Source organism: Carya illinoinensis, chromosome 8 (genome assembly GCF_018687715.1).
Source record: "Carya illinoinensis cultivar Pawnee chromosome 8, C.illinoinensisPawnee_v1, whole genome shotgun sequence".
Lineage (NCBI taxonomy): Eukaryota > Viridiplantae > Streptophyta > Magnoliopsida > Fagales > Juglandaceae > Carya > Carya illinoinensis.
Window position 1 is genome coordinate 6,235,037 of NC_056759.1, and position 15,453 is coordinate 6,250,489.

The window sequence follows — 15,453 nt, forward strand, 5'->3', positions numbered from 1 at the left end:
AATTTTGAATTGAGATGTATTTAATAATTTAAGAGTTAGGTTTAAACGTTAGATTAAGTTTAGAATTAGAATGGACTAAATTGATGTTAATGTATTTCAACAATTAAACAAATCCACGTTAAATCAAAGTTTTTTCACGTAATTCTTTTTTATCTTTTTATTTATTTCTCAGGTGGTGTAGGACCCAGTAGAATTTTTTTATTTTTTACCTCATGTATGTGAACTCATCTTTCTAAATCAAATATCCCAGCCGTCAGAGGATCCACCTGAACCATCACCATCGCGGGCCCCGCCAACATAAAACATAGTGGCCAATAAACCCCCACAGCCACGGGCCCACAAGGGCCACAAACAATCCGACTTTATGCACACGCGCAACACACATGAATATTTACCCCTCAATATAGTATAAAATTGAAGTGAAAATTACCGAATTGAGTATCTTCGAGGAAACAGAGTGACACACACTGCAAATTTTTAGCTATTTCGGGCTGGTATTTTTTATTTTATTTTTGGTTCTCCTTGTTCACTTCGATTCAAGACCTTCCTGAAGCTCCGAGTTCAGTCTTACTTTGTAGTTAGTGTTGGCGATTCTTTCTTTTGAAGGCCGTTACCAGAAGCCATGTTTCTTCTTTGATGGAATAGGTCCCGGACCTAGTAGGACTTGAGGTTGTCTCTCTGTTCCCATAGGGTTCTTGTCTGTAGAGTTCCGATGGCGGCTGTCAACCTGCAGGCGCTTCCTTTCGAGGACCACTTGCGGGGCCCCATACGGATCGACGAGGAGGAGGGTGAGTACGAGAATGGTGCTGACGACGATGCTATGGTCAACGTGGAAGAGGTCCACTTGAATTCTGTGAACGTTGCGGAGTGTTGCGGCGTAAGTGTTGGACGAGGAGTGAATATGGCGTCCCGGACCAGTGAGCTCACTCTCTCTTTCGAAGGCGAGCTCTACGTGTTCCCAGCTGCGACGCCTGAAAAGGTTAAATTTCTTTTTTTGCAACCAATTCGATGTTTTGTTTTGATTTTACTGTCAATCCTTTTTTGGCACAAATGAATAAGAACAACTTGGGTTTATTTTTTACGAACTTTTCCTATTTTCTCTTTTTCCCTTTTAATTCTTGTTGTGGGATTAGTGGTTTATGGAGAATTTATAAATCTTTTAAGAGGGAATTTATTTTTCGTTCACCGAATGGGTTTGGCATTTGGTACTTGTATTTACTGTTTGGATTGAACTTTATGGGAACGAGGTCCCAGCATAAAGAGAAAAAGGTTTCGGGAGTTTATTGGTGCTTAACGGTTATTTTTATATATTAATTTTGTTTGGATTGATTGGCTATGACTTTTATCATTAATTTTTAAAGTTTATAGTACCTTTTTTTGGGTATATTCATTCGTTTTCTTTACTAGTAATTCGAAAAATGTAAGTTCACTGTGCATCGTGTTTTCGAGTGCATCCAGCTGTGTCCTCTGGTTGTGGATTCCGTTGTGAACCGGGTGATTTTTATGGATTTATTTGTTAGAGTGAAGCAAACTATATTGTCCACTCATATTAAATATTTGAAGTTAATAATAGCATTTCAGCATGATTATTTTTTTGGTGAAGAAAATTCATTTCTGGATGACAAATTTGAAACATACCCTTTCCTGAGTTTTCCATCATATTTTTCTGGAAGTTAGATTTATTTTACAGTGCTCATGGTTATGATTGGTACTGCAAATGGTTTCAGTTTAATTGAAGTCTTTATATATGTTCTATTTCATGTTTCCTCCTGTCATCAGAGGGCTGATATCAACTGTCCAAATTTTAGTTGACTATTTAACCAGAATCACTCTTCAAATGTTATACATATTTATTAAAAAAAAAAAAAAAATCTCAACTGGCTTTTCTGGTTTTGGAGTGTGCCTGTTTTGAAGGATGCTTGGGTTTGTTGGATTGTACATAACAGGTACAGGCAGTGCTCTTGCTTCTAGGTGGACCAGATGTACCAACCAGTTTGCCCACAATTGAAGTATCTTGTAATCAAAATAACAGGGTATCATATAATTTGAAATTGCTGAAAGCACTAATCAACCTGTTGCACTTTTTGTGCTAATGCTCATACATTATCCACCAATATTTACAGGGCATGGGTGAGACTCCAAAGCACCCAAATCTTTCACGGCGAATAGCTTCCCTGGTCAGGTTTCGTGAAAAACGGAAAGAGAGATGTTTTGACAAAAAAATTCGCTATACTGTGCGAAAAGAAGTTGCGCAGAGGTAAGATTCATCTATTTTATCATTAGTTTTTATTAATTCCTAAATGTTTTATCATTAATTATGGCTGATTCAGCAGATTCACTAGGTTACAGGGATGAGATAGTACCTCCTGCAGTGGAAGTCAGTAATTGCTCGAGTCCGATCTCTTGTATACCAGTGGTTGTTGCAGATGTTTTCTGAAAGGAAGATGTGGCTAGCGAGGAGGTTTAGAATAGTTTATGAAGAGTATCATGGGGTTCACATATAAAGTATTAAAGCGTATCAAGGCTTATAGTAAAAATTTATTTTGATGATGGGGAGTAAATCCTAGATACATGACTCCACCCGCCAAAATCGAGGCATATAGAAATTATCAGGGGTTTCTTGTGAGGTGTTTGAAGAGGAAGCTATGAGGTTGTTTTCTGCTATTGTAAAAAGATGGTATGGTGATGAAATTACGATTGGAAACAAGAAAAAGAGATGGAAAATTATTGTTAGAAGTATTATGGAGTTGAAGGGATTTTCGCATATATTAATTTTTTATTTTATTTTTTTAATTGTGAAAACAGATTATTTTCACATCTATTAACTGTGATGTTAAGGAAGGTGTTGGCTGGTTGTGTGGGAATTCTACGGAAAGTGGCTGTCTGCTGGTTGGGAAATGAGTGTCAGTGGAAAATATGTTATGGGAGTTGAAGTGTCTCATTGCTTATTTATAGAGTAAGAAACTTGAATGTATCACCAAGAAGATTATTAGAGTGTTCTTGGAAGTCCTTTTATGGACTGGATTGTGGTTAAGGAAGGGGAAGTTATAGGGGATTATTGTGTCAGGTAGGTTCTCCAGCATAGGGGATGGATTAGATGGGATTTTTCTGGGATTTATATTCTAGGGAGGACAGAGCTAGATGAGGTTCGTGGGAGAGTATATTGGAGGGAAAGAAATGCCAAGCTTTTGATGTGACTAAAGTGTCATTATTTCTGAGATCATTTTTTTATTTGATAACAGGGACAATCTTTTTAAGTTTAGATTTTATCAAATGTTTCTTTCTTTTGGGGTATCTTTTGTATACTTCCTGTATATTGGGGCTCTGCTTTTTTATTTTGTCAATATGATGATATTACTTGCACACACATAACAGGTCAAGTACTGCATGCACACAAACGTTGGGTTTGTAAGTGAATTTTTGTGTCTTTTTTAAAGAAAACCAAAATTAAAATTTCTGTTTTTTGGATGCGGGATCATGATCACCAGAAATTTTTTTTTGTATTGTTTCAAACATGCCCTCTTATTATAAATTTAGAAAATAAAAAGTAGCAGACCACGTAACTTTTTACGAAGTTGAAACACCTCTCTAGAAGTATGTGGCTTCTATTTTGTATTTTCTATTATTTTCCACACTATTCGGGGCCTTTTGGCTAAGTATGGTATATGAACGTGAAAAATTAAAATATAGGAGACTGTGCTAACTTGTCAAAGTGGCAAACTGTTGCATTTGAGTAGGGTTGAGCACCGATTCAATTGGAGTTGGTATGCCTTAATTCTGACTCAGACTCCGACCACTGTAGACTCCGCTCCGACAAGTTGGAGTCGAAATCGGAGGGGTCGGATCCACAACCACCCAATCACATATCACAACCACCCAATCACTGAAATCACCCAAAAAAAAACCAAAATGCATATGTAAACTCAGATTAAAACCAACAAATTAAACCCAAAAAAATTGACACAGATCGAGAGGCAGAGGGTGTTGGTTGCTTGGGTTCCATATCCACGTGCTCCGCCGTTTGATCGGCTGCAAAAATATGGTTGGTTGTTCCGACGGTTCTTGATGTCTTGATATCCTAAATGAAACCGCAGATCTTTGAGAGTGAGTGAATCAGTCGGCAAAGGGCAGTTGATTGACTGCCGCACGGCAGGATAAGAGAGAGGTGACGGGCTGAGTTGGGATCTAATGTTTCTAAGAGAATCTGAGTGAGATGAAAATGAGGGTGAGGTCGGGTGGGGGTTGGGTAGAAACATAGTCAGTGTAGTCAAAATGGTGCCGTTTTGCTTCTTTTTTTTGGGGGGGGGGGGGGGTAAGAAGCATAGAAACCGTAGTCAAAACGGCGCCTTTTGACTTAATTTGGGCTGGGCAGCTTTGGTTTTGGGCTTCTAAACCCAGTTTTTCCCCCTGTTTTGGGCTTCTTTTTTTTTCTAAACCCTATTTTTTTAAACCCTAAATTTAATTTTAATCTTAATTTTTGTTTTAGCCCTAAGTTTTTTTATTTATGGTTTTTATAATTGTTAGCATTGATTTTTAGTAAATATTAATTCACTAGTTTCTAATTATATGTTATCATGCTATAGCTTGTTAGAATTGATCATTCTATTTACAGCTCTTATAAGAAAATTTATCACTCAATTTAATTCTTGGTATTGATTATTAACAATTACTATTTAATTCGTCTTGTACTATAGTTTTTAAATAGAATTTATTATACTAGTGTTATTATACATTAGTATTACATTTTATCAACTCGTTATACTTGTACTATACGAGTGTCTAACTTATTCATCTTTTAGACTTATACTATAGTGCTTAATTAGATGTTATTATAATAGTGTCTAACTTATGTCTAACTTAATTATATACTAGACTTAGTATTACTTGTTATTATACTAGTGTTATTATACATTAGTATTATACTTGTACTATACTAGTGTCTAACTTATTCCTATTATAGACTTGTACTATAGTGTTTAATTACATGTTATTAACTTCTTATGTTCATTTTTTGCATATACTAAACTATTATTATTACTTAACTTAGCCCATAATTCTCTTGTATACACCCAGTGTATTTGGTTACGCCTATTGATATTAATAAATTTATACTTATAAAAAAAAATGGTGTCTAACTTAATTATATACTAGCTTTAGTATTACATGTTATTATATTAGTATTACATGGTAGTAGTACTATGATGTTTATTGTTTACATATACTAAACTATTATTATTCAATTTAGTCAATTTATATAAAAAATATATAATTAATATATAGAAAAATATGTATATTTTTCACATGTACAATATTGGCGTCGGAGTCAGATTTTCGGATTTTTGCTCAGCCCTACATTTGAGACCTATGATATCTAAGTATACATGGAAGTTGCCATGTACTTTTGTACATCATTACAAGAGCTGTTGGTGCTAATTATATATGGTCCTGACTCTGTTATTCTACTAGGATGAACCGTAAGAATGGACAGTTTGCATCCTTGAAAGAAAGTTCGACTGCTACAAATTGGGATTCTTCTCCCAGTAATCTTCAAGATGGTACTCCTAGTGCGGAAACTGTGTGAGTTTAAAGTATATTCTGGTTGCTTCTTATTTCAAATTTTGTAATCTCTTTGGTTAGTTAATGGTACTAAGTTGTAAATTTTTCTTGTTTGCGAACATTTTATTTCCAGTTTACGCAGATGTCAACATTGTGGTGTTAGTGAAAATAATACTCCTGCAATGCGTCGTGGGCCAGCTGGACCAAGGACTTTATGTAATGCATGTGGTCTAATGTGGGCAAATAAGGTTTTTAATTATATTTTCTTTTTTAAACTTTTTGTGAAGTTGTAGGATTTCAACATGCTTCCTGTGCATTGAAAATGAGTATATTGGATGGTTGGGCATTTTTAATATCAATGGACTTTGAATTGTTATATGCTTTTCTTAGCAGTTGGTAGTAGGAGTGGATGTCACATTATGAATGATTGGAGGTACCTTTTTTTTTATTTTTATTTTTTATTTTTATTAAATCTTTGCTCTCTGTGCATGTGCGTGTCTCTGTCTATCTCTATTCCTTTATTAGCTTTTTCACCTAAAGCTGTGATAGTTGGTAGCTGCGAGAGTTTATGACGTGGTTATTTTAGGGGAGAGTGTAAACAACTCTCAATCTCTGTACCTTAAAACTGCTAGTTAATGTTGCCTTACTGGTTCTTAAGAGATATTTAGAGTTCTTTTTGTAATAAATAATGTTGGATTTGCTGATTTTACGTTGCATGTGTACTTAGTGTGAGTCTGTTCTATTGCCTGTTTGATTGGAAATCTCACACTGGAACGGGATATATGTATCGAGTTATTTGACATGTGAATGCTATACTTCTACTTTCTATTCTTTTAATTGTTTACACAATTTGTTTGGTACTAAATGTCTGTAGTTTGTTGTCTATGCTTTTTACTCTTCTAGTTGTCTGCAGTGTGCAATTGTGTGTGGGTGTCATAACAGGCCTCAGGCCTCATAGGCAGTAGATTATTAGAAAAAATAGTATGGATTGTTATTATCTGTGGGGCCAGTCCAACACACTTATGGTCTCCGGTCTGAGTGCGGTGACACTGTTTAATTATGATATATTCTGTGTTTGACTTCAGCTTGAGCTTTGCCGTTGCTAATATTACAGATATATTAATTTTGTCCTCAGTGTGATGTGTTAATTTCCTTACTACTCGAATGCACAGGGAACATTGAGGGATCTCAGTAAGGGGGCAAGGAATATTTCCATGGACCATATGGAACCTGTATGTACTATTAGTAAGAGCTGTGACGTTCTTTCTCCTGGATGCATATCATAATAACAAGGTTTCAGGATTTTCCTGTGTGTATTCGAGGTTTACTCCTTGGGGGTCGGTTTGAAGGATCCTTCTTGGCAAGGTTCCACATCATTAAAAATAAAAGATTTTCCTCTTCATTATGAACTTGAAATTGGCTAGAATATTATATTGTTCCTTTTTCTTTTTCATTTTTTGTGAGGACCCCAAAGTGAATTTCTTCATTTGATTGACGACTTTGGGGGAGATATTTTCTCTGGATAATGGAAGGAAGCAAGGCATATCAGTGATAAATCAGTGTTGCATGTGCAAGAAGAACAAACAGTGAACAATGGATCACCCTTTTTTTTTTTTTTTTTTGATAAGTTGAAACAATGGATCACCTTCTATTGCATTGGGAGGTTGCTACGTCATGATGGAAAGGGTAGCGAGGTAGTTGTCAGCATGCATTATTGTGGACCTTGTCCTTCTATTGTGGTGTATCTGGATGGAGAGAAACAACATTGCTTCAAAGATTGTGAAAGTTGGTGGAAGAGATCAAGTCATCATTTCTTATCACCCGGTAGCTGTGGATAGTAATCCAAAATAGTGCAACTTCTTCTATTTCTAATTTTCAATCATTTCTAGTGCCTTTTCCTTTTGCTGGTTTGGCGGATCTCTTGTGACTTCCTGTGTACTGGGGTAACACCCCTTTATTTCTTATTCAATAAAATTATCTTGTTTTGGGGGGCTCCTGTGGGAGGGAAGGGTGGTTGCATAATTATGGTCATATCCATTGAGATAATCTAATATTTATTATGCTAGTCATGTTGCTATTGTTGCCAAGACTGATTCCAAGGCTTGTGATGGGATCTTCAGGAAACCCCAGTTGATGTCAAGCCATCAATTACAGATGGAGACTTCTGTGACAACAAGGATGAGCATGTATTCTATCTTCTCACCTGTTCAAATACTTTGCAAGTGAGTTGAACAAGCTTGGTTCAACCTTCTAAGCCAATTGATGGTGCATGCAGGAAACTCCCGAAGACCTGTTTAAAAAGCCTGAAAACAAAGGATTCAAAAAGCCTCCTGTTAACCCCGATGAGGAAGTATGGATTTTATTCCACTAATTGTGAAACAAAACTAGTGAAATCATTTTGCCTTTGCCTTATCTGATATTGGTATTGACATCAATGAAATATTTTAATAAACTGTTAACTGCACCAGTTTGTTTGTACATGGGCACAATGGTATGAAAATTATACTCTTTTTTTTTATTATTATTAGTATGAAAATTATACTTAAGCAGATAGGTAGGGTAAATGTTATTTCTTTTGTGGATAAGCAGTTTTAGCTGTTGAACTAATGTAACGATAGTGTCTGAAAAGTACCTTGAAAATTGTTATTTGAGCACCCAACTATTAGTATTTTGTATGCGTAGCTGGCTGATAAAAGTAGCTATTTTTCCCACTATTTTTTTTTTATAAGTAAAAAGATATATATTAAAACATAAATAGGGCAAGGCCCGAGTACGCAGGGTGTATACAAAGAGCCTAGCTACAGACTAAGTGCTGCGAAGGGCAGCGTGAAGTTCAGTAAAGGTAGTGTCATTCAGTACAATAGAGGAGGCCCATAAAACTAGAGTGTGATAGAAGAAATCCCTAAGCCCTTCCTGTGAACGCTCCTTATCCTCAAAGCAGCGACTATTCCTTTCGTTCCAGATGCACCACAATACCACATTAGACAAAGTGGCACCATTTTTCTAAATGTCTGCAATTTGCCCCTTTCCCCGAACACCTCTCCAACATGCCAACAGATCAATCACCTTACTAGGCATTACCCATACCAAGCCTAATCTTGTAAAGATGTCATTCCATAAGACCGTAACTACTTCGCAATGTAGAAGTAGATGATCCGCTGTCTCACTGTTGTGTTTGCACATAAAGCACCAATTTGTTAGGTAGAGGCCACGTCTTCTTAGTTTGTCGATAGTCAGGATACTTCCATGGGATGCTAGCCAACCGAAGAAGGCAACTTTTAGAGGAGCCTTAGTCCTCCAAATGCACTTCCAAGGGAATGCAATGGAGGGGTGTGCCGACAGTACCTTGTAGTGGGAACGTACTGAAAATCGCTTGTTCCCCGTTGGCAACCAGAGCAGATGATCTTCTCCATCAGCTTGTAGAGTTGACACTTGTAATGCGCTGTAAAAATCAGCAATGTCTCCCAACTCCCAATCTTGTGCAGTTCGAGTGAATCTTACTGACCAATTGGTGGAATTAGAGAAGTTGTCCATATTGTCAGCAACTATGGCCTCCTTATCGAATGCAATCTTGAAAAGAGAGGGAAAAGTGATATTCAAGGCTACCTCACCACACCAAGTGTCATGCTAGAAGCTAACTTGGTTGCCTCATCCCATTGCCATTCTGCAATTAGTGAGAAAAGCTTCCCAACCATTGCGTATGAATTAGAAGCTAACTTGAGCCCCTCTTGCTACATTGGAACACCAACCTCCCCGCAGGCTCCCGTATTTGCCATAGATTATTTCCCTCCAAAGAGCATCTCTTTCCCTGTGGTATCTCCATAACCATTTACCCAATAGAGCCTTATTAAAGGTTCTCAAGTTGCGGAGCCCCAAACTTCCATTAGCCATAGGTGTGCATACCTTATCCCATTTGATCAAATAGAATTTTTTTACTTCCTCCGAGCTACCCCATAAGAAATCACGAAAGGTCTTCTCCAATCTATGTGCCACACCTGCAGGCAAGGGGAATAGGGAGAGAAAATATGTGGGAAGGTTAGAAAGCATGCTCTTGATAAGAGTGACTCTGCCTCCTTTGGAAGATAGAGTCGCTTCCAACCGCAAGTTTGCGTTCGATTTTCTCTACAACCCCATCCCATATAGTTTTGGATTTGTGAGGAGCCCCCAGAGGGAGACCAAGATACTTCATAGGCAAGGATGACACCTTACAACCCAGAAAACCAGCCAATTCGCTTAGATTATCCACCACACCAACTTGTACGATTTCAGATTTTGCGAGATTGACTTTGAGTCCCGAGACAGCTTCGAAGCATAACAAAAGAGCCCTTAGAGAGCGAATCTGATCAGGGTCCGACTCGCAAAAAATCAAAGTGTCATCAGCAAAGAGAAGATGGGAAACTGAGAGATTACCATGGGTGAAGTCGCTCATTGAGAAGCCCGAGATGAAACCACCCTCCACCATTCCAGTCAACATTCTGCTTAGAACATCCATTATTAAAATGAAGAGAAGAGGGGATAGAGGGTCGCCTTGCCGCAGACCCCGGGAGCTATTGAAGAAACCCTCGGGGGTGCCATTTACCAGGACAAAAAATCTGACTGTAGTGATACAATGTTTTATCCATTGGCACCACTTTTCCCCAAAGCCGTACCTGCCAAGTATGTATAACAAGAAGTCCCAATTTACATGATCGAAGGCTTTTTCCATGTCTAGCTTGCATAAAATACTTGGGTTGCCAGTTTTGACCCTGCTATCCAAGCATTCGTTAGCAATAAGGACAGAGTCAAGAATTTGCCTCCATTTCACAAAGGCGTTTTGGGATTTTGATATAATCTTCCCCATAACTATACTCATCCGCCGGGCTAACACTTTGGAAATGATTTTATAGATCCCACCCACCAAGCTGATGGGGCGAAAGTCCTGCACCTCAACTGACCTTGCCCTTTTTGGAATAAGGGCAATGAAAGAGGCATTGAGACTTTTCTCAAATTTCAAGAAAGAGTGAAATTCGAGGAATACCTTCATAATGTCCTCTTTGACGATGTCCCAACTAGTTTGAAAGAAAGCCATTGTGAAACCGTCGGGACCTGGGGCCTTGTCTTTATCCATCCATTTTAGAACAGTGTGCACCTCCTCCGCTTCGAACCGCCTTTCCAACCACGCTGCACTTGGTGCATCGATAGAGTTGAAAGTGAGTCCATCTACCTTGGGATGCCAAGGGTGTTGCTCTTTAAGAAGCTGTTCATAAAAGTGCACGATGTGTTCTTTGATGGCTATTAGAGATATTCCTCCCTTCGTTGTGTAGGACTTCGATGGCATTGGTTCTTCAATGAGAGTTGGCAACACGATGGAAAAAATTAGTGCACTTATCCCCTTCTTGCAACCAAAGGGCCCGTGATTTTTGTCTCCATGATATCTCCTCCATAAGCGTGATTTTTTCCAATTCAGCTACTACCACCGTCTTTCTTTCCTTTTCGTTCACCGTGAGAGCCCCCGTCACTTCTTTGTCCTCAAGTCTCTGCAATTCCTGAAAAAGGTTTTCTCTTTGATCATTTAGATTCCCAAAAATTTCCTTGTTCCATATCCTCAGATCATTTTTCAAGTTTTTAAGTTTCCCAGCTAAGACAAAGTTGGGGAAGCCCGAAATCTGATAGGAGGACCACCAAGATCTGATTTTGTCCAAAAATTCCTCCGTCTTCAGCCACATATTCTCGAATTTGAAGTATCTCCGCCCCTCGTGAAGACCCCCACAGTCCAGTAGGAGTGGAAAATGATCTGAGCAAAGCTTGGGGAGGCATTTTTGACATAGGATGGGAAAGTGTGTCTCCCAGCAGGGGGAGACAATAAATCTGTCCAGGCGAGACCATGCCCTCCCGTTTGACCAAGTGTAGTCGCCCCCCGCTAGGGGAAGGTCTACCAAATCCAGCTCAAAAACTAAGGTTGTGAAGTTGAATGACCCCGAAGTAGAGACCCCCGACCGTTCACTCGAGAACCGAGTGGTATTGAAGTCACCTCCAATACACCAAGGACCCTCCCACCAGTTGCACAAACCAGTAATCTCGTCCCATAGAAACTTCCTGCTAATGTCATTGTTAGGACCATACACGCCTGCAAAGCCCCATACAAACCCGTCCTCCAGTGACATAAAAGAACCTGCAACCACGAACTCGCCAATGTATTCATCCACCAAATCAACTACTCTCTTGTCCCACATCACTATAATACCCCCTGATGCACCCTTGGAAGGTAAGCTAGTCCATCCCGCATAAACGCAATTCCATAAGTTTCTAATAATTGACCTGTCCACAAACTTCAATTTTGTTTCCTGTAAACAAACGATATCAGCCTTCCAATCCCAGATTAAATTCTTCACTCTAAGGCGTTTGTTCGGGTTATTTAAACCCCGAACATTCCATGTGAGGATCTTGGGCTTCATGGATCCCCTAGATTCACCCTATCGACAGTCTTCTCCCTACTAGTGCTTCCTTCCCGAGAGCCATAATTTACGGAGCATGAGAGTCTTTTTAGTTCCCTTTCTCTTTTGGTGGCTGAACTGTTAAAGTGTGACTGCTCTGCTGCGATAGCTATGAAAAGAGCTGTTAGTTGATCCTCGAAACCGACACAAGAGATCCCTGCACAATGCCGAATATCTTCTACCTTCATCAACACCTAATCTGACTGTGGGTCAGACCACGGCAGTGCTGGAGGAAGAGAAGAAATGAGGCTAAGGTCGTCCCCTTCATTTCCCATTACCATGATAGGCACTATATGACCTGACCCACAATCACCCTCCTCTTCTTCCTCCTCTTTAGAGCTTAGAACTTCCTCTTCTTCAACAGTGCAGAGGACCCTTAAAGGGAAAATAGTGGTTTCGGTGAAAGGGTGGCCTGTGCAGATCACTGGAAGGGAGTGGGCTTCATCCCGTGCGTGCAGGTGGCCTCCCAGGGACACCAGTGGGCCGCTCGGCCCTGTCTGTGATGGACTCAATCCATCGGAGGCCTGGGAAACAATGCTTGTGCATTGTTCCTGGACACTTTTCCCACTATTAATCCTAGTAAAGATGCTTGTGCATTGTTGATGGAATTGCTTAGGTCTAATGTCATGTATAACCTTAAATTATAAGGAGTAGTGCTATTTGAAGGTCTTTACACCATACATCATCCACATGACATAATTTGATTTGTAGAATTCAAATTTTAAAATTTATATTCCAAATCAAATTATGCCATATGGATAGTATGTGGTGTAGAGCCCCTTCAAATAGAAATATTCTATTATAAATATTCGTTGAGCCCAGACCCACCCACACACACTAATACTATAAAGAATATCTTTTCCTTATGTGTCTTTTAATTATGTTCAAATGACATAGATTTAATTGAATCTGTTTGTATCTAGGTAAGATGGGAGCATGGATCAGAAGAAGGGAAAGAGTTTTAATTAAGAAACAAATCCGGGGCCGGCCTATTCATTGTGAAGACCTCCCTTCTACTAAACCAAATTTCTGCAACAACTGCAAAACTCAAGAATGAAAACTACCACACACGCACGCCTTTTACAACCACACCCTCATGCTTTTGGTTTTTTGAGAAAATTTGGTTTAATTGAAGGGAGGTCTTGATACATTGTGTGCCCATCCCTTTCATACATTAAGTCAGTTGCTCATAAGAATAATGAAAAAGACCCGATTTCTGATATCCAATGGTGACGTATCTTGTTAGAACATCTAAGATTCTCTTTTTACTTCGAAATTTTATGGAAAAATGCTTATGTTGGAAAATTTTATTGTAACATCCTAAGGAAGGCCTAGGTCCTATCTAGAGCCCCGTGAAATTCATTATAAAGGGCAGAACTTCATCTTCCCAATCAATGTAGGATCCTATACACCACCTTCTTGTACTCAATTTGAAGAATTACATTGTTTAGCCTATAAGAAGACCTCTGGCTTAATCTTCTTTCTCATCTCTTCGGATTTTTTTAAACCCTAATATTTATTTTATTGGTTTCCATGGTGACTTTAAATACTATGTGGAACAGGGTTTGCATGGAACTGCTGAAGATCTTTCAGATACTCTTCCCGATGGGATTGTTCATTCCTCAGTCAATGATGATGAGCAGGTATAATAGCTGTAGTACTCTCGGCTAATTATAAAATTCTAGTAATTTCTTGATCATAAAAGCATGTCAATGGATTCGTTTGAGTTTAACAAATTCCTCTTTTTTTTTTTCTTTTTTTTTTTTTTTTTAACTCTGTTTGGATTTAGAATTAGGTGCGTGTTGGGAAAGAATGGGAATGAAAGTGGTTGGAAGAGAGTTGGTTAGGGTCTTCACAATGGAATTTGGATACCCTGTACATACACTATATCAAGTGTAAAAAATGCCATTCCCAATCCAATGTTTACATTTGATTTAATAATTTATCACTATCAGGAAGATGAGACTGAACTCAATTCCGAGCACTTCTGGTGGCAAAGAATAAAAAATGTGGGTCTGGCGGAAAGTTTCACTCTCCCAAATGTCTTCATTTTCACTGCGATGCACTTCCCATATAATTTTTTTTAACTTCTCTTCCTTTTACTTCTCATCACTTCTCTCAAACCTATGCATATATTTTAAGGCTCCATTTCTGCCGTTCTTCAGTTCCATATTTGTCAAGTGCCCAAAATTTATTTAGCTCTCCTTTGCAATTTGCATAGTAATGTACATATTTTTGTGTTTATGCATATTGATTTGTTAACTCTATAATTTTCAAATGTAATCTGGTGATAATAGTTGTTTGAAGAGAGATTCTGGATGTATATTTTTTCATGAAGTTCTGGTGTCTGCAGGGTCCTTTGTTTGAGCTTGCTAATCCTTCAGATACAGAAATAGATCTACCCGATAACTTTGATTAGAAGGTACTGGTTCCTAATCTTATATTCGATTGCTAAAAATCAGTTTTGTCTTTTTCATAACCAGTTTGGCTTATATCAATTTGATTTATATCATGTTTTCATGCTTGATACAGGTCAACATTTGATGATGCTTGTAAAGTAGGGGTATTTAGGGATTTCATAGTTGCTATAAATTACAAACAATCGTGGAGGTGAACACCTGGTGCAATGATCATCTTGTAAATGGAGGATTGCACTGCAGATTTCAGATGACATTAGATTCTTGGCCGATAGTTGATGTTGTTGATACAAGTGGTTAGGAGAAACACTTTTACTTGTATGTGATTTATTTATTAGGGCTGTTCTGATTGCTTAATATTTTTGTCATTTTTCCATTTTTGTCTCATGTAAAAAGTGTCGATTGATTGTGGTTTTTGGATTGATCATGAATGGTCACGGTACCTTGATGTGAAGTGTATTTCTTTCTGTCTTCTTACAGAGGGTATACTTGCTCAGGATGAATTCCAATTTGATATTTGGTTGGCAAAGGATATTTTCTTGTACATCTGTTAAGAGGGAAAACCAATTTAAAAGTTAAAAAGTGAAATCGATGCAAGTTAAACAAGTAGGTAAACATGGGATATTTATGCTGTTACATGATAGTTGTAATGTTTTTGCATGATCAGTTTGGTTTGTTCATCATCTCTCATTGTGTGAACTCTTGTTTCCAACCAACCTTGTCGCTATATGTTTTAAGATATAACTGTTTACTTTTGCCACCACTATCATTGAAAAAAATAGCAGTTTTGTCATTTTGTTGCTAAAATTTACATAGCTTTCATGTCTATATCTTATATGCTGATATGATTTGAAGACATTTTGATTGCTAAATCATCATTAAACTTCCCTTTTCTCCATATTTTGCTTATGTTACCGGATTGGGTTCTTAACCGGATTGAGGGAGCATATGTCAGATTTTGGCTTGGTAGTTGGAAATGTTTCCAGAAGTTTGAAATAGGCTGTTCT

The 15,453-nt window shown here is 38.1% G+C and overlaps 1 protein-coding gene across 4 annotated transcripts; it reads left to right on the forward strand.

The window, feature by feature from the left end:
• The first annotated feature begins 409 nt into the window (after positions 1–409).
• Positions 410–14,975, forward strand: LOC122317894 (GATA transcription factor 24-like). Of its 4 annotated transcripts, XM_043134949.1 has the most exons (11): positions 419–979; positions 1,947–2,033; positions 2,124–2,257; positions 5,467–5,577; positions 5,690–5,804; positions 6,729–6,788; positions 7,677–7,742; positions 7,832–7,906; positions 13,592–13,672; positions 14,383–14,451; positions 14,562–14,975. In XM_043134949.1, the coding sequence occupies exons 1-10, from the start codon at positions 713–715 to the stop codon at positions 14,446–14,448; spliced, it is 1,062 nt and encodes a 353-aa protein (XP_042990883.1). In that variant the 5' UTR covers positions 419–712; the 3' UTR covers positions 14,449–14,451; positions 14,562–14,975. The 4 variants fall into 4 exon arrangements, 3 of the variants coding, with proteins under 3 accessions (XP_042990884.1, XP_042990885.1, XP_042990883.1); XR_006244678.1 differs by lacking the exons at positions 14,383–14,451; positions 14,562–14,975 and adding an exon at positions 7,185–7,380 and having other exon boundaries at positions 410–979; positions 13,592–13,660; XM_043134950.1 differs by lacking the exon at positions 6,729–6,788 and having other exon boundaries at positions 417–979.
• The last annotated feature ends 478 nt before the right edge of the window (positions 14,976–15,453 follow it).